We start from the raw sequence: 19353 nt of genomic DNA on the forward strand, positions 1-19353 counted from the left end.
TTTGGCGCCTTTCGAGTTTCCACGCGCTTTCTCTACTCGCGGTGCATCGGCTGGAACAGCGAACAACCAATCCAACAGGACAGAGAGCTGGTAACAAACAGTGACTAAACAGCGCCTGAAGAAGGTTCAGCGCATCCCCTGTGTCGTCTTTGTATTCCCTATTGCGCTGTTTGAGCAACTAACGCTACTAACTTAGTAACTTCTCTGCATAGTGAAAGCGCTCCGTGACGAAGTACCCTAGTGCGTTGAGGGGGAGCACTACACTGGCAACTAAATTAGTTTCATTATTGTTTTAATTAAATTCTATTCCTTTTGAATCATCTTGGCTCATGTTTCTAAAGGAAGCAAATGGGAAAAAAGGCGGGGAGCTTAACCAGAAGGGTGTTCCGGTTCGCTATCCTGCACTGGGAGAAAAGGAATAGCGGATGTAAGCAGGAAAGGAGAAATACATGAATTTGGGTGCTCTTGTCACCAAAATATCAGCAATGTGACCCTGCGCCCTCCATGCCACGCAACTAATATGCTTATGTGTTGATCTCCTTACTTAATTTTTCATTGCATTTCGCATGCTCCGTTGGGTGATGATGTACGGCATATTGCAAAAGCTCACTGGCCAGTTGGTGACAAAGGCAGTCACCATACCAATCAGGAATAAGGCGCAGCCAACCTGTTTCCGACATAGACCAGTCGAGCTGCTAGTGGATCAGCTAGGACATGTGACCTATCAGGGGCAGGACGCGAATGCCCCGGCCATTTCATAAAGATGCTGCCTTAAAACCGCAACCCACAAAAGTTATTTCATTGTGAGACTTAAAAATTGAAGGCTTAAGTCGAGAAGATGCAACCAAGGCAGTGTGCAGTAGCGCCAGAAACCTAGTGTTACTGCCCCGCCGCGGTGGCTCAGTGGTTAGGGCGCTCGACTACTGATCCGGAGTTCCCGAGCTCGAACCCGACCGCGGCGGCTGCGTTTTTACGGAGGAAAAACGCTAAGGCGCCCGTGTGCTGTGCGATGTCAGTGCACGTTAAAGATCCCCAGGTGGTCGAAATTATTCCGGAGCCCTCCACTACGGCACCTCTTCTTCCTTGCTTCTTTCACTCCCTCCCTTATCCCTTCCCTTACGGCGCGGTTCAGGTGTCCGCCGACATGTGAGACAGATACTGTGTCATTTCCTTTCCCCCAAAGCCAATTTTGAATTTTCATTATTACCGCTAACAGGAAGTTTTTGGTTCAGTGCGCCACTGCACATGATGTCGACGCTAACGGGGCCTGGTTTGCCGGCGTTCATGCTATCTCTCTACGCCGCGTACTAAAGATGAACTTTTTGTTCACAGCATAATAGTTCCTTGAATCTTAAGCGCCACATCTCCGCTACCAATACCAACGCGAACGTTCGCACGAAGGAATTCGGTATGCTTGTGCCACGACAGCGGCTCTCAACCTTTCTTCACACTGCAACACTCTGCCTGCGCTTTGAAAGGCGGCAAACACAGTCGTTGGTTTTTTCTCTCTCTGAACGTGCCGAGTCTGTTCATTATTTATTGCTTCCGCCGGCTGAGTCCGATGTCATGAGGTGGAATGCCTGCCGAAGAAGATATATTTAGATGGCAGGTAAACGCGGACACGCCCTTTTGCTGTCTATTTCAGCGAGCTTTAAAGAGCTCTCCCGTAGAGCACGTGCCACTTAGCGGCTTTAAACCGCACAGACTGCCGCCACATTTCTCTGTTTTTCTCTCTCTCCACCGCAGCGTGCACGAGGAGAGCCATGGCTGGAAGGGCGGCTGGAAGGGCGGCTGGCACTCGTCCGGAGCCCACGAGGGCCTGCTGGCCAGCCAGGTTGCCGCTGCCGTACACGGCGCCCATCACATCCACGGAGGAGGGGGCAGAGGACGAGGTGGTCTGAGGCTGCACCACTACCACGGGTCGGCAGCGCAGCAGGCCTCCGAAGCTGCGCCCATCATCGCCGCGGTCCACCACGTCTCCCATTCGGGCAGAGGGGGCCTGGGCGGCGGAAGCCTGGCTGCAGCCCTGCAGCACGCCTCGAGGCAGTCCGCCCTGGAGGCGGTGCGACACGTCTCCTCGGCTTCGTCGGCCCTGCAGCACGCTGGCGGCTCCCCGCTGGAAGCCGTGCGCCACGTGACGCACGGCGCTGCTTCGGCTGCCTCGGCGCTGAGCCACCTGCCCGAACAGGTCTGTGAACATTCTGACAAGTTGCTCGCTTGCCCAAAATACAACGCATTGCTGCTGTGTTGAGCCAATTTGAGTTATAGCAGACCTGGATTGGACTCGAGAATTCTGATTTTTCAATATTTATTTAAGCAATCATTAGGCTATGTGGTCTCTTACGGTATACAGCAGTTGTACTCATTGTGTATAGGACTTCTTGGTGGGGTGAGGCACGGGATCGTTAAAGGGTTGGCCCGCTGCCGCGGCCAGCTTTTGCGCTCCCTTGTTGCTGCACTGCCTTTGTCTTCGGCTGGTCATTCTTGCTATCGGCTGCCACTGCTCAGGAACGGGCTGGCAGAAGTTGATATCGAACGATAACTAGACACCTGGCACTCAGGTCGTGGTGCAGCCAACGACTTTTGTTTTGCTCTCCGACCATAGAGTACACTGGTTGGGACCGCTGTCCCCCGTCTCTTCGCTCAGAAATATTTTGAAATTTGCTTTTTTGCGTTCTGTTCTCCTGTTGAGTGGTCCGTGTCATCGACATATTGGCCTTCTGTCGCACCGCAGCGTAGTTCTGATATTGTGACCTTAAGTTTAATCAGGCTTCTTTTTGCTTTGTACACGTTTTTTTTAACTGCGAAGATGCCGCATCTTTCATAAACATTGCATCAAGGGCAGCACACACACATTTCTTGAAACCTGCGGCTGTCGCCTCTTAAAACAGCTAGCCATATCTCCTGTGCTGAATCCATTGCTGTTACCTTTACACGGCAACGTAAAAAGTGGTAGGGGTTTAACGCAGTTAAACCGAGTACACATGCGAAAGGAGCTGTTCATTCTTCAATTTGAAGGGACACTTAAGCTCCGCCTTAAGCGTAGGACGCTATAAGTTTAGTGGGTTAATGCCCATATACACAACATTAGTCATTCTCTACTTAACACTGATAGATGGCGGCAACTCCTTATACCACTACCAGTCCAGTGGCGCATCGGTTTAAGGATGCGCCACTGCACTGTCAGGCGGCTGTTCCCGTCACAGCCGCCGGTAGGGATTGTGCGACCCATGTTGCGCTTCCCGAACAACCTCTCGCTATCAGTCATTAATTTAACTGCCGCCTGTCTCCCATTGGCTATAGCTGGCGCGACGCTCCTCCGAACTCACTCGGGCTTATCTTGACGAGGCAATATAAACAACTGTGCGTTCATTTTATTGCCTCATTATACACAGTAACACAAAACTCCCGCTCATCACCCTCACCTCGCAGGGGCACTTCCAGCATGCGGTGGCCGTGCCTGCCATCATCAAGTACGCTTCGAGCAGCGGCCATGGGTCCTCGGGCCACAAGTCCCACTACGGCAACTACGCGAGCGCCAGCAGCAGCAGCCACTACAGCACGGGCCGCACCAAGAGCCGCTACTCGCCGTCCTCCTCTTCCTCCTCGTCCTCCAGCTCAGGCTACAAGGCGAGCGGCAGCTACAACAGGCCGTCGTCCGTGCGGGGATCCTCCAGTGGTTCGTCCGGGTCTTCGAAAGGAAACTCCGGGTACGGATGCTTTGCGCCACCCTGCCTTTACCTGAGGGACCTGCACAATGCGGAATAACGTATCAGTTCTCTAGAGTGGGATTGCGCAGCTAAACTTGTTGAGTGGCTATGCAGCCTAATAGTACAAGATTTCTAGCGAAGCTCCACTTAAGGAAATGGAACAAGGGTGACACGAGGCTTTGGTACGGTGATAGAAGCAGGTCGTAGACCGTTCGTTGCAGCTGCCTGGTCGTTGCAATTGACAGTTCGTTGATAACTTCAGCTGCCTGACGCCGTCTGGTTTTGGTACGGTGATACAAACAAGTCGTAGACTGTTCGTTGCAGCAATTTCCGCTGCCTGACGCCACCTGTACCTCATTTAGTCTCGTACACAATTAAGAAATGGCGGTACCTCATTGGTCCAAGCGCAGCAATATTCTCGCTCAAATCAACGAAAAGAAATTAAGGAAAATGATCAGTTGAGAAAATTGCTACGAATGTCTCTAATACAGAGAGAACACAGAGTTAGAAGAGACCACAGATGTGCGGAAAATACTAGAGATTCAAACAAAATAGAAGTCGTTAGGAATGCTCAACAGCACTAGGAAAATAGGCATTTAGTTGGAACATTCGAGTGTGAAGTCCCGGGTAGGCTTTAAAAAGGATCACAGAAGAGATATTGGGTCCCGCTGCTTTTCGGTACAGTGGTTGTGACAACGTTTCGGAAAAAGCGTATGGCGCAGTGTCGTAGCAATGTTTGTTCCAAGGGTCTTATCTGATTTCTTGCTGTAGTTTTAGAAGCCGTAAAGGCGACAAGCGACAACCACCCGAAACGCTTGGTTCGGTATGACAGTTAATGAAGCTGCTCATGCTTGCCGCTTGTTGTCACACCTGTTTTTGAGATGACGAGATTCAAAGGAGAAGATTGCAAAGGAAGAGCAGATTGCAGCAGCGGTAAAATACCACAAGACGCCAATGGCGTTTTAGCCATGGCTGACCTTCGTAGAGAGGAAGAGGTCTTCGACATGATGTGCGTGCTACCAGTGTAGAGTTTACGCGTAGTATGCGGCCGTTACTTATGCGCGATTTCAGCGCCCCAAATTTTGCAAGCATTGTGGATATATATATTCGCAACTCGCGGAGAATTGCTGGACAGGACACAAGTGATCCAACTGTGTATGTACGCGCACGCTATTACTTTGTAGCTACACGTCTTGGCTATCATAGTCAGTCTTCGCGGTTTTAAGCATGCAATTGTTCTAGCAGTCATCAGCGAATTGTGGTAAAATTGACGTCGAAAACAACGCAGAATAGGACGCTAACTTCCGTCAGGAATGTGCTCATATACAATTTTTATGTAAGAAAGAAACTCGCCTAGCCCTCCAAATTGACTTCGAACTCTGGGGCCGTAGTCTATGAGCTGTCCATTTTCCATCGTCCGTTTCGAGTCCGTCTGGTCCTCTCTCATTGGCCACTCAGATATACCCGAGGCTTTCAAGCGTCTGTGGGAAGCGACCCAGCCATTGAGTGGTTGGCAACCTGACCTCTACAGTGTCTGCTTTTCGCAGCCAATGACAGCCAATGGGGATGTCCGGTCGCCACCCAGCCAATGGCCGGGTTGCTTCCCACAGACGCTTGAAAGCCTCGGGTATATCTGAGTGGCCAATGACAGAGGACCAGACGGACTCGAAATGGACGATGGAAAATAGACAGCTTGCAGAATACGGCCCCTGTACTGCGAATATCCAGCAGCGTGCCCGCCTGGCGCTTTAAATTCCTCGGGCACTAACAGGTGTTTGTATACATGAAACGCACTCGCTAGTGGTTGGTTGGTGACAGTAATAACAAGTGCCTCTACACGCCACAAGCCACTCGCAAGAAGCGAGTTAAGATAATTTATAACACGTAACGGTGCTTTAAAGGCGCTGGCAGTGTCTACGGGAAAGCACAGATGGCTAGCCTTCTTCCATGTAGCCGCGTACAACTCAAGAAAGATGCGGCAAATGGCCCTCAAAGGCGGTTCTCCAGCCAGTGGCGTGCAATGGGACTAACCGCAGCGTCACGACAATCGGCCGACGCCATTGGCTGGAAGGCATCCTTTGAGAGGCATTTTCTGCTTCGTTCTCGAGTTGCGCTCGTCTATAGTACGTACAGTCTTTGTTAAAAGTATACAGCCCAGGGGACCTGCTTCTAAGCCTCATAGCGCAGCTCCTCTTGCATACTCGGGGACCCTAATCTCACGAAGGCGGGATGAACTTAAGACCTCAACCCTCCCAAGCTTAGGACTGTCAAATGTTTTAAACGCCTCCGTTACATTGCTTGGAAGCAAACCCCTTGGGCTGTATATTTTAGACAAAGACTGTACATAGGCAGACGTCAAGCATACATAGGCAGACGGCAAGCAGATGAACGAGATGAGATGACTGATGGTTACAGGATGGCGGACGGCCTGGCGCGATCACTCCTGCCCGCGCCACTGCACAGTTCGTCGTCTTCTGGTCCGTCACAATATAAGCCAATAACATTGGTTACCATTCATGTTTTGTACGACCTTCTTTTGCATAATTGTGCTCGACTGCAGTACTCACGCAACCGCTTGATGGGACTGCATTATTCGGGGGCGAGGAAGTGTCATTAAAATTCAGAGCACAACGCTGGACTGATACCGGGACAGAGAATGCGCTCGAATGATTGGTAACAGCAGCTTTACGCGACCGCACGTGAACGCTAAAGGACTTCTGAACATGTCTGCAAGGCCGACCTAAGAAGAAAAGTAGACGAACACCGACCTATAAGCATACCTATGACGTAATCGGGACTGATTCTAAGAATTGAGGCTAGCAGAGTTTACGACCCGTCCTAAAATGAGCGACGTCGGTTTAACTGGCACATATATACACTCTCAGTGTACACAAATATTTAAGATATCGCAACTTCGCGCGCTGGTACGTTGTGTGAAAGTTGAGTTGTGGGAAGAGACCTCATATTTTGATGCTGTGTTCAACTTCGCAGGTATCAAGTCGTCGCGCAGGTGGACATCGACCTTTCTGGAAAACACTGAGACCAGATGGCGTCCGACTGTCACCGCATTCCCGGCCTTCAAACAGCATTGGACCATGTCATAAGCGACAGGAATATGTTGACGAATGACGCGGTCTCTGCGAGCGGAGAACTGTTGACTCATTTCTTGTATAATCTGTCGGTATAAGTGCGATCTGAGAACAATGGTTTGCGTCTCTCGTTGCACTGGTTCAGTGCGCAAGGATGGGACGTTGCTAGCATTTAAAGTTTCTCTCTCTGCACTACTCCTTATTTGAAGAGATTCACCTGTCTGTCAACAGGCTCTGAACTGCACTTTGGAACAAAATGCAGAGATTAGGTAATCATGAGCTACTTCTTAAGCACTGATTCAAAAACCTTAGAAGGATTTATTTTTAAGGCCATTTTACAAAAGGTCATCTGTTCACCTAATACTTTCTCGCCCACATGTAAGTTTCATCCGTCTCGCCTAATGCTTTGACATTTCCTCGCTGTGAAAACTATTATCCACTTTTGACACCCTTCTTTTTCGTGCTCCTTACGTTTTCCTGTTTCTTGCAGACGCAAGCAGGCATGAAAATCAGTATTTCTTTAGCAAGCCTCTGAGAGAAACTTGCGTTAGCGACAAGTAATCTGTTCCCAATAAGAACTTTTCATCGTTTTGTTTTTTCTCAGGCTAACGTCAACCACTTCCTTGATTACATATCATGCTATCACGCCTCATGGTTTTTCGAGCAGCTAAAGTCTAAGAATCTCACGGTGCATTTTCATAACATCTTCATAAAGGCATTTAGCGAGGTCAGGCACCCGCTTAATTTCACGCTGTTGCGTCATACCGACTTTACACCGTCCGACAGCTCACTCCGAGAACTAAGGTGTACGTTTTACTCCTTTCGGCGCGTCTTCTCTTAGATCAAAGAACTTCTGGGAACTAGAATACGTTCAACTCGAGTAAACAACGGCTTGACAGATAGGCCGGGTAGTCCTAGCGCTCTGTACTCTTCAGAGGTACAATTGCTCCAAAAAATTGCTGTTTTTTAAAGCTTATGCAAATAAGGAGGCCCCATGAAGCAGAAATCGGTGACAAGTTTATTGTGAAAAGAGTCATGCGCCCCCAGTGTTTACGGATAGTAATTTTGTGCCGTGATCGCATAACGAATATACACTACATACAAGCGCGATCCTACGTTTAAGGGATAAATCTCAACGTTGAATGCACTAAACGACAGCGACGCCCTATTTTTATGTGGCGCAAGAATGTGTTGCATCAAGTGAGGAAAAGCTGCTCCTTCAGCGGGTTCTGCAAGACAGCGAAATGTTAGTTCACCTGCAATGGAATGGTGGAAATTGGGGAGCCCAGGCGTTGAGCTCAGGGGCTTATGAGCCTGTGTGCCAAACATTAATAGCAGCCCTGACGCAGTGGCAAGGACATGCAACGACCAACCGCTGGGCACTTGCGAAAGCGTGCTGCTGTCCAGGCGAGTTCAGGTCTGGTCACCTTACGGCTAACTCTAATAACAAATTAATATTTGATGTTTACGAGTGACCATTGAGCTCGTTTGTATTGCTAATTTTTTTAGCTGTAACCGCTGTGTGTTATCAGCAGGCATTGAGCACCGATTTTTCATCAGACGAAATCTGTCGAGTGGACAACCTGAAGTTAACCGCAGCAACGACGTCGTCAGACAGCACAGGGCTCATGCCAGCTTTGCGTGCCAGTTAAATGACTCCGACATAAGAAACCTAAAAAGCTTGTAACAGTAAAGAACGCCTACCTTTTGGCAAAATGTTTATTGTTTGTCAAGACGAGCAGGTTTGTGGAGTATCTTCGCGAAAGTACTACGCTTGTCACTCTAACTGGACCCTAATACATGCGAAAACAGCGGAATGCTTTCGTTGGTGATAACTGCCAGAAGATTTTACTCCATTGCTGAATTAATTGACCGCTTACTGCGAGTTATGCCGCTTAATTCAGTGGAGTCTTTTTTCTTCCTTCACTCGCGCTTCGCGGGTGAGAGTGCACGTTTGTTCAGGCAGTTATCTGCAACGTGTTCTGTACTGTCTTCGAAGTCTTTCTGAATCCACCCATAATACCTGCGGTTTTGCAGCGAAATGAAGTGACCAACATGAATTCACGCTAACGGTGCGAAAAAATAGGAAAAAAAAGACTGCTTCGATCGGATCGGAATAATTAGCGATTAGTTCTTAATCGCCCCGTTAAAGTGGGCAAAAGCGTGCAGCCGTTACGTATTCTGGAAGCGATTGGTTTGACCATTGTTCTCTCCCGAAGCGAGAAATGGTGTACCACCCACCGGGAGTCGTATTCTGTAAGGATTTTTTTCCCGATTCGAGTTGGTGTTCTGCCATTGCTGAGTCCTGCCTTTTATGTCGGAGCCAGTGAAGACATTAGGCACTTTATTCGGTGCTTATAGCATTGAAGCCATAACCACTGATGTTGAAGACGGTTGCTACCAATGAGAGAAGGCATGGACAGCAAAAACAATCGTTTCAGAACACAGTCCCAGCGCGCTAAAACACAGTGGCATTAGCTGAACGACAATAAGTTCTACAATGACAGAACAGAAAATGCTCATCCACTGCAGGTGGCTATGAGGTTACTTACCCCACGATCGCGTGTTCTCCCGAGGATAACGTCTGAGGTCATGGGAGACCAGCAGTCACTCGCCAGTTAGTCCACAAGAGAGGCGGGTCAGCATCTAGAGGCTGCGGATCATTTTGAAAGGCGGCGGTATCCTACCCTCCACCGGTGAACAGTGGGCGTGTCACACTCCTTGTCCAGCTGAGCGTCGCGTTCGCTCCGACGTTGTAGGAGGGTGAATGTTGTTCACATCGCCGCGGTGACTTGCCATGACGTCATTGCCCTTCTAGGCGACGGGCAGTTCAATATCCAACTCAGTGTACTCCAACAGGTAGCAATCAATCAATATCGAGGTTGTTATTTATTACCTCTCTGCGGCCTGGAGCCCCGTTTTCTTACGACCCCACCAACTTGTGTCGGAAGGACTCACTTGCGCTTTGTGTGCCAAGGCGTTCTTCCACAGTTCCTGGGCACTCCTTACGGTTTAAGCCCCGCGAAAGTGCCCTCTACGTCTCTCTGTCTCTCCTTCTGTGGAGTATACACGAGAAAAAAAAAAGGTGATGGTTGCCGACTACCCCTACAGCTGCTCTTAAGAAATCACCGACTAGGCGAGGCGAGCGCATACATAGCTGATCTATGACGGCTGATAATTATCCACCTCCCTCTGATAATTCTTTGCACATCATACTTCTAACGCCAGCTTTGTCTAGCTGTTAAATAGAAAGGATTGTTTCCTTCTACGCTCGTTTGAGATGAGCCTGAAAAGTGAACATGCACATGCTGTGAGCGTGTACCAGTCCCTACTTTCAGTTTCACAACAGAAACTAGCAAAAAAGCTAATCAAAGATGTTTTATTGCGGTTAAATATGTTACATGCGAACCACGGAAAAAAAAGTGCGGACGTATGGACAAAAGAGGCAGGAGGGTAAAAAACCTCTTATACTCATAATGTAACTCGTAAAGGTTAACTCCTTGCGGGTGCGGAAACGCACCACGGCAATTTTGCATGAAAAATACTCGGTGCATATCTGGCACCACCACGGGCCAGACACGTAGGCTGGTGTAGTGCGGCTATACTCTGACGTTTTTGTTTTTTTTTTTTTGCCAAGCGCACTACAGGGCACCTGTGGTGGCTCCTTTCATTATTTTCATTTTCTAGTGAGACCCTCATTGTTTCTAATAGAGCGAAGGCAAGGTCAGCGAAAAAAGTTATAGGTAGTTAGTAATTCTATCGGCTAGAAGCACCGTTCTAGAGCAAATCACAGCGAGAGAATGCTACCCTATGAATGTGTCTTTAAACACGCTTCTATGCTCAGCTTCAAAAAAGGGCTGGCCCTTTTACTCACACATAGTCGGCAGCCATTCATGCCTTCCGCGGGGCGCCGCAGGACGTGCCCACTTTGTGTTGTTGTTGTTTTTTGGCCCATTTTGTATTGTTCCTTCGGCATTAACAAGTGCTTCACGCTCTCGAGCAATATGGGTGTACCTCGTTCATCCCAGTGTGTATATCTTTTGTGTGAGTGCGTGTATGATGTGTACGTGTACATGCCGCTGACTCACTGCAAACAATCGCGCTACTGATTACGACGTCCTGCGTACGTCCCTGAGGAGGATGGCCTGAGATTCACAGGAGTCTCGTGGCGATGAAAAGGGACAGCATCTAGGTTGTGATTCCCCACGAAACCCTGCATACCTTTAATGGTGTAAGCCAAATTTTTATTCACATTTTTTTTTTGTGTGTGGAGTGATGCGCTGGGCGGTGGTATACATGAGTCACGACGTGGAATTCCCCTGCACCAGCTGAATAATTTAAAACTAATTTTTTTTCGGTTGCTGTTTCGGTTTCGGTCTGAAAACGCCGAAAGACGGCTGTGACGTCACAGATGGGGTCACTTGACGCATGCAAAAAATTGCCATATAATTGTTACTTGCTTAGTTTTTGTAATTCTAGCTTTTGGGCGGGTTTGCGTAAGAGTTGGGGCTGAATTACGCAATGATCAAATCATAAACCTATCACAAAGGAATCAATTAGCCCCGCTCCTATTGGTCCATATGTCTGCCAGTACGTGCCGACCAATAGGAGCGGGGCTTTTTGACTGTTCTGGGTCTGTTTTGAGATTGTGGTCTTTCCGTAATTCGGCCCGTGATGTGAATTAAGACGAAGAAAGCAGCGACCGCATGGGGTTTTTATGCCTCACGTTATTTGAACGCGTCTTTTATGTCACAGTCGTCGTTTGGTTGTTGAAACCGAAACCGAAACGGCATGAGAGAAAGAATTCAATTATAAATTATTTACCTCGTCTTTGCGCAAACCACGTGGTGTCTGTTTTTTTAAATGTACTGCGCACTGTTCTAAAGCGAGAAAACACAACTAACATTAGGTGTCTCTACTCCGTAATAGTTTTTTTTTTGTTAGCTCAGTTACATCCGTATGCTGTGGCGCAAGCTGCACTCACTTTCAGTCCACGTTAGAGAACTCTATGAATCGCAGTCTTGTGCTACCTTTCTTTGAACAGATGGCATAGCGGTGCACTTAAAAGGCTTCCCTACAACCGTTTTCTGTTTTTAAAATCTCGACGCCCTATGAGCAATCTGCACTCAGTATTCTGCAATTTTAAAATCTGCTCGAGACTGAACTACTCAGTCGCTTGGAAAAAAAAAAAAAGACGCGCAGTTCCCTCCGTACTGTCCAAATGTAAGCCGCAGCAGGAGGCTCACCAATGGCGGAGTATGGGGGGGTATAGTCACCGCTGCTACGCTATTTCGCGAAGAAAAGCACTGCAAAACACCTGTCTGGTAAATAAGGCATCAAGCGAGAACTTGGTGCTTTAATATGTGAAAATCCTGCCTGAAAATTTGTTTCAGCCTTATTTCCTGAGTAGGATTGGAGGGCACTGTGCTTGACACAAAGTGCTGGTTACATAGGCGGGATATTAATTTTATTTTAGTTATATCACTTCAAGTAAGATGCTAATGGCTGTGAATGGTGGGTCAAAAAAAAAAGGTAGTTGCTGTCCACAGCCATTTCTGTTTTACCTGAAGCGAATGAGGCGTCTGTACGATGGCGCTCATATTAGTCAATGATATGCTCCCCTTACCAACATCGCACGAGGCTCCTGTGGACGTGGTGGCCCTTTGAGGCTGGCGTCATCTTCCACCGTATTTGGTACAACGTGGAAGATGCGAACAACCAGTCCAGAGTGTTCTGTCCGGCCTAGCCTTTCCACTTAAGCGCAGGACGACGCAAGTGTGAAACACAGCACAGACAAAAAAGAAACTGTTATAAACCGCAATGCAGCGAGACGCGTAGTACAATCTTGCGCCACACGGCAAGCTAGTGTGGCACGATGCGCGTATCAAAGAGCTTCTCCCGTCGTTTATGCAAGTATGAGTCTGTTTTGTCTACGCATTAATCTGTCAGAATTGATTGGAAGGCAGCGAATAGCGTTTGACTCGACCCTTCTTTTTTTTTTTTTTTGGCTGCCTCGCGTGTGTGCTTGTGCGTGGGTCGAAAGCCCACTGGGGGCAGCGAGAGAAGGAATGTATTGTATTTTTCCTGATGTGTTGTTTCCTTTTTTTCTCCTGCTTTGTGTGATGCACGGCCATGGCTGCGCCACGCCAAACTCCGACACCGGGCTGCCACTGCGGGGCAGTGAGCGGCCGCACACAACGCTAACCTCAATAAAGTAATTGCTCAAACATGGCCGCCTCGTTCTTTGCATGCACGCAACACCGAAGAAACGCTGTCACACGCACTTCGGAACCGCTGTAAGCCGGGAATATCATCTCTCTCGAGGTAACTGATTTGTACGACACTGAGTGCCTATAGTTTCGTGTTGTTATGCAAATGGGGGCGCAAATGAAGGACACGTACCCAGCAATTCTGGACAAAAGAATTTTTGGGTGGGAAACAGTTTATGAATGCAATTTTTTCATATAATGTAAGATTTCACTATAACAATCAATATATCCGCAGATCAGCCGACAGCAGTCTTATTTTTTTTTCTGTTCACGTTTATGCTATCGTTAAAAGCGTGCCCCATCGGTTTTCTATGGCAGTTTTAACTGTTCGATGCGATCGCTGGATACAATTTCAAAGAAATATTTTGCAACATAAAAGAATAATAGACCATTACCTTCAATATTTTCTTAATGCTGTCTTGCAATTTTCGAATTTTCAAAATTTTCCCCCGAGAAAGCTGGCCTTGGTTGAGCAAAAAATGTTCAACCAACTAGCACAACAGCACTGTAAGACTAACAGCTCGAAAAAAACACACGGACGCAAGAAGGACGAAGGCCAAGCGCTAACTTCCAACTTACAATGCATTACAAGCTTTCAATGCATTACCAACTAGCCCGCACCCACACCTTAGTAAGCACAACAGCAATTGAACTGAACATGGGAGAGGCATTTGCCCTGCTGTGGGCGTAGTCAGGCAAATGGTGGTGGTGGTGGTGATGATAATTGATATGCACTTCTCTCGCATGAGGCTGTTCTTCATAAGCTCACTAGAGGTCGCGTCTTTGCTTCGGAAGTGTGGCGGTAGCGGAAAATGACCAGGAAACTAACCGGTAAGTATACAGGACACGATGATGGAGCAATAAAGAGCTTTGAACGACCGGTAAAAAACTCAGAACATAAAAACCGGATTAATTTAATGGAGAAGAAGCAGACTGCAGAACTATATCGAAATTGGAAAACGCAGATCAAGAGGGAATCGTTCTGTGATAACACAAGAGGAAGTGCCCTATTCTTTGAAGTTAGATCACGGTGTGTTAGAACGCGAACATACAAAAAAAAATTTAGCCAAGAAGACGACACATGTGCAGTGTGTGGTAAATATGTAAAAACAATTCGACACCTTATGCTGGAATGTCTTAGTATGCATCCGGACATCGATGGATGCCCAGTCACTCCCCCTGAGGCACAAGGGTTTAGAGATAACAATATTCATGTGAATGAATCTGCGGGGGACGTGAGCAAAAAGGGATAGGAAGATTGATGGCTCAAAAGCGAGATGACATAAGGTTAGAAGTACAGGATTAAAAATCTATTTGAAGAAAGTGGCGAATTTGTAGACCGATTTATAACACCGTTAAAGAAATATAATGAAAAAAATCCGAGCATGGTGGCAACTGCCGCCACCCGTTTCATATGGAAGGTTCCTATCTTCCATCCATCCATCCATCCATCCATCCATCCATCCATCCATCCATCCATCCATCCAGCGCTCTACAGAGCTCATGTTAAACGTGCTGCCATCTGGCGGCCGCCGCGCGCATGTCGAGGCTTTGAAGGTTCATGGGGAGGGGCTCGCTGGTCATCCGGATCGGTCGTGTAACGTGAGGCTTGTATTAGAAGGCGCTCTTGCGTGCCGTGAAGTAGAGGGGGGTAGGGCAACAATGACGCCCATCGGGGAAAGGCTAGCAGCGCTATTACAGCGCGTGCCTCGTGATGTAAAGTGCCGGTGCATGTCGTAAAAACAAAAACATATGGAAAGTTAATAAGCCGTAACTGCAAATGTTTAACGTAAGGAAGAAGTTTAAACTAATAAACCTCCAAGCAGCTGGAGACATTTAAAAAGGCTCAATTGCAGGGCGTCTAATCAAGAGTCCAAATAGCTGCCGCGGTGGCTCAGTGGTCATGGCGCTCGGCTGCTGACCCGAAAGACGAGGGTTCGGTCCCGGCCGCGGCAGTAGAATTTCGATGGAGGCGAAATTCTAGAGGCCCGTGTACTGTGCGATGTCAGTGCACGTTAAAGAACCCCAGGTGGTCGAAATTTCCGGAGCCCTTCACTACGGCGTCCCTCATAGCCTTAGTCGCATTGGGACGTTAAACTCTCATAAACCAAACCAAAGTCCAAATAGTACAAGTTCTGCAAAGAGCCCTTTATTTTCAGCATTTTTCACCTTGAAAGAGGCGTCAAAGCCTCGGAAAGCGCGAGCAGGCCTAACTTAAGCACGCTGTGGCAACGGCCAGAAGGTTAGAGCCACAAGGCGAGCGACGTTCGAAACATGCCCTCTTTCCGCCGGATCTCCCCACTTCCGGCACATTCCGCAGAGTCAGTGAAGCCACCGTTGTGACAATTCTACCGTTTCTGGATTCTTTTGACGCTAACGACTTGATTGTCAGTGCCACTTTCTAACTGAAACCTATGCTGTGGCAATGTGTGCACGAGTTCAGTCATTTTAGCTAGCCAGTGAAGCCTTATATTAGGGTTAGGCGCTATTTGCTTAAAACATAGTGACTGGCTAGTTGGTTCTGCATACTGGAAAAATTGCAGCGCAGCAGTAACAAATACGAGACGAGAAGGACGCAAACACAAGCGCTGACTAACAACTGTGTTTTATTGCTCTGAGCCAGCCTATATAAGAACTAAGTACAAAACAACAAAAAAGAAACCAACACATCACCTCACGCATTCGTGGCACGATTATCGGAATTGTCTCCCGTTCCTCCAATCTTTCGTCCTATCATTGGCGTTCAGAAATGACATTTCTTTTTCACTAAGGCACACAGAGGGGTTGCTGACACACTTATCTGCGCATTTTGATATCGCCAGAGCTTCTGCTATCAACCTCGTGGTGGTGTCCCGACACTTACGAAGAATAACTGTGCTTTCAAGGGCAGGGGTGCAGCCTTTGCACTGGCTACAGTGTAAGGCGAGTTCCCCTGAGTACACTGTAGCCAGTGCAAAGGATGCACCCCTGCCCTTGAAAGCACAGTTATTCTTCGTAAGTGTCGGGACACCACCACGAGGTTGATAGCAGAAGCTCTGGCGATATCAAAATGCGCAGATAAGTGTGTCAGCAACCCCTCTGTGTGCCTTAGTGAAAAAGAAATGTCATTTCTGAACGCCAATGATAGGACGAAAGATTGGAGGAACGGGAGACAATTCCGATAATCGTGCCACGAATGCGTGAGGTGATGTGTTGGTTTCTGTTTTGTTGTTTTGTACCTAGTTCTTATATAGGCTGGCTCAGAGCAATAAAACACAGTTGTTAGTCAGCGCTTGTGTTTGCGTCCTTCTCGTCTCGTATTTGTTACTGCTGCGCTGCAATTTTTCCAGTAGGCGCTATATTAGGTGAAATTTTCAAAGGGAATTGGAACAGAGACTTTGCTGCCCCCATGTCCGTATAGAATGTATTCATTCGTTTGCTGTCGACTAAAGCACCACCCATCAATGTTTTCATTACTTTCCCTGTAGCCAAAACATTTCGATAAAACTACCTGCATAATTCTAAATGCCAGCTTCTTGTAGCTATGCCCAGCTATATATTATCACTCAATTTTGCTTCAGACCGCCACTCCCTCCTAGTACCACACCTCGAAAAAGGTGCTATCAGTGCATTACTACCATGTGGGCTCTGCGTGACGTAAAGGACAAAAATGATTGCTGCCAAATAAGAACCATTTATTCTAGAAAGGGCTGCCTACTAGAAGGCCCTCAGGGATAATGGGCCCTGCTGTTGACTACGAGATGCCATCGAGACCTCGTACTCTACGAGCCTTTCAAGTCCTATTTATTACTTGTCGTTTAAAGGCTCCTGAGATTTCAGGGAGATGCTGTGTCCATCCTCCGCATGCGCAAAATTACACATAACCAGCTCTTAAGGTATTTTTCTGATTTCGCCAGCAGGCGGCTCGGCTTGATTTCCCGCATGGAACCTGTTCTCGGTTTCTTCACTTCGCTGTAATCCCGGCAGATGCCGCTCCCTGTCCAATCGGTGCCATCACTTTTTCCGAGGCCAAGTGGCCAGGTTTGGTAGCCTTCCATCGCAAACATCGTTCCCGGCGGCGTCTTCCGGTTCCACACAATTCTAGTCCGCCTGCACCACAGTCGCAGGAAGTATCAGCTCAGCCGGCACAGCAGCATGAGCCTAACAACGATAACAAGACGTCTGCGGCCGTGTCCCATGTTACCGCAGTAGCTCAGTCTGATGCGTTTGTGTTACCTTCTTCCTCTGATGCTGAATGGCCTGCTCTGCCATCCAAGGAGATCGCCATGGCAAGACCAAGACCGGTTGCCACTCCAGCTGACACTGTTGGCAAGCCCGAAGGTCAGGATGTGAGCATAATGTTAAAAAAGCTTGTGTGTTCAATGCGCGTGCTGCTTTCAGGCATTAACACGCCAACAGCAAAGATTGTTGTGCAGTTTTTGGATGCACTTGAGCCGCTCTTGGCGGCGTTGCAGTAATTCATTATGGCACAACCAAAACCCACCTCATCTGTGCCAATGCACGTGCGCCGTAGTGTAGTGGTGCAATGGAATGCCCGAGGCCTACGAGGTCGTCTGAGTGACTTCCGGCAACGCGTCCACAAGTACCGCTTCCCTGTGCTGGTTATATGTGAGCCCAACATGCCGTCGCCTTTCCGCCTTTCTGGATACGTGCTGCTGTGGTCTCGCACAGAAGACGAAACTAGCAAAGTGTTAGTTTGCATACGCCAAGACATTGCGCACGTCCGCCAAGTTCTACAGCCACACAACACAAACCATTACATCTGTTTGACAGTCACGCTAAAAGGACGGGTCTTTTCGATAATCGGTGCCTACATTCCACCTAGAGATGCCATTGATACTTCGTACCTATATTCAGCCATCCAGTGTTGTCCAGCTCCTCATGTCATAGCGGGCGATTTTAATGCTCATCACCCTCAGTGGGGCAGTGCTGTTATGAATAACCGAGACAGGAACCTGTTTGACTTTATGCACTCCCAGAACTTCATCAATATCAATGATGGTTCACCTACGTTTCTGCGTGGCACGTCGTACAGCAGCTGCTTGGATCTGGCGTTTGTTTCAGCAAGTCTCCAGTTTTACGTCAGCTAGTGCAGTGACGTGGAAACACATGGGAGTGACCACATTCCAACGTATGTTTGCGTCAAGTGGTACGCACCTACTACTCCGTCTCGCGTGCGATATACAGACTGGCCTGCCTTTAGGTCGTCCGTGGAGATTTCCTGTGTGGACCTCTCAACACCATCTAAAATAGAAGGCTTGATTACGTCCTCTCTCAGTGAGACCACGTGGTATATATGTGCGCCTACGCCAGGGTCTACTATTGACGTGGAATTCGAAAGACTACGCGCAGTGCGTCGGCGCGCCGAAAGGAAATACCGAAGAACCAAATCCACGTATGATCTTGCCCTTTGTCGCCGAGCTCAACGACAAATAAAGCGCCACCTAGCGAGACTAGGGAGACAACGTTGGAGGCAGTTCTGGTCATCGCTGGACCCTCGCAAACCCCTGTCGCGTATTTGGCATGTAGCCAGGAGCTTGCGTTCACCCCCGCAGGAACGCTATCCTTTCCATGCCCTGTCTATTTACCAACGCCGTAATAATGTAGAGGTAGCAGAAGAATTCTGCAAAATGGTTGTGGGCACAACTATGGTACCATCAACCAGTTTGGAAGTTTTTGTACAACCTTCACCAGATGACCACTACGACATGCTATTCACGATGCCTGAACTAGATAGAAGCTGCTCTTTCCTCGTGTAGGCGTCCATCTGCACCTGGTCCTGACGGGATTTCGTACGCGTCCCTCTCTCACCTTACCATGGAAGGCCGAACTGGGCTGCTCAGTTTCTACAATGATACATGGGCTTCCGGAATCGTTCCAGAACACTGGAAGATCAGCCGCCTGGTTGCACTTTTGAAGCCTGGCAAACCTCCTTATGAGCTTACCTCATACCGGCCAGTTGCACTAGCAAGCTGCGTCGGCAAAGTTATGGAGCGAATGGTGCTGGCGCGGCTCGAATGGTTTTTAGAGTAGAATGCTCTCTATCCGGATATGATGACCGGGTTCCGGAGGGGACGTTCTTCGATTGACAGCGTAATCGACCTCATATCGACAGTGGAACATGAAAAACGTAGTCGCCGACTCGTCGCTGCTGTCTTCTTGGACATCAAGCGGGCCTACGATAATGTACTTCACGACGCCATCCTTGATGCCCTTGACGACATTGGCGTTAGCGGCCGGATGTATTCGTGGATTGGGAGCTACCTCAACGGCCGGTCTGTTTAC

At 48.3% G+C, this 19353-nt stretch overlaps 1 protein-coding gene across 1 annotated transcript in view; it reads left to right on the forward strand.

The window, feature by feature from the left end:
• The window catches only part of LOC144128194 (uncharacterized), a 118795-nt gene extending 105791 nt beyond the window's left edge, over positions 1–13004 (forward strand). The window contains exons 4-6 of the mRNA XM_077661345.1: positions 1747–2188; positions 3433–3710; positions 6702–13004. Of these exons, the coding sequence (XP_077517471.1) occupies positions 1747–2188; positions 3433–3710; positions 6702–6750 (769 nt within the window). The 3' untranslated portion in view covers positions 6751–13004. The remainder of the gene's footprint in view (positions 1–1746; positions 2189–3432; positions 3711–6701) is intronic.
• Positions 13005–19353: the final 6349 nt, after the last annotated feature.

This window comes from Amblyomma americanum, chromosome 4 (genome assembly GCF_052857255.1).
Source record: "Amblyomma americanum isolate KBUSLIRL-KWMA chromosome 4, ASM5285725v1, whole genome shotgun sequence".
NCBI lineage: Eukaryota > Metazoa > Arthropoda > Arachnida > Ixodida > Ixodidae > Amblyomma > Amblyomma americanum.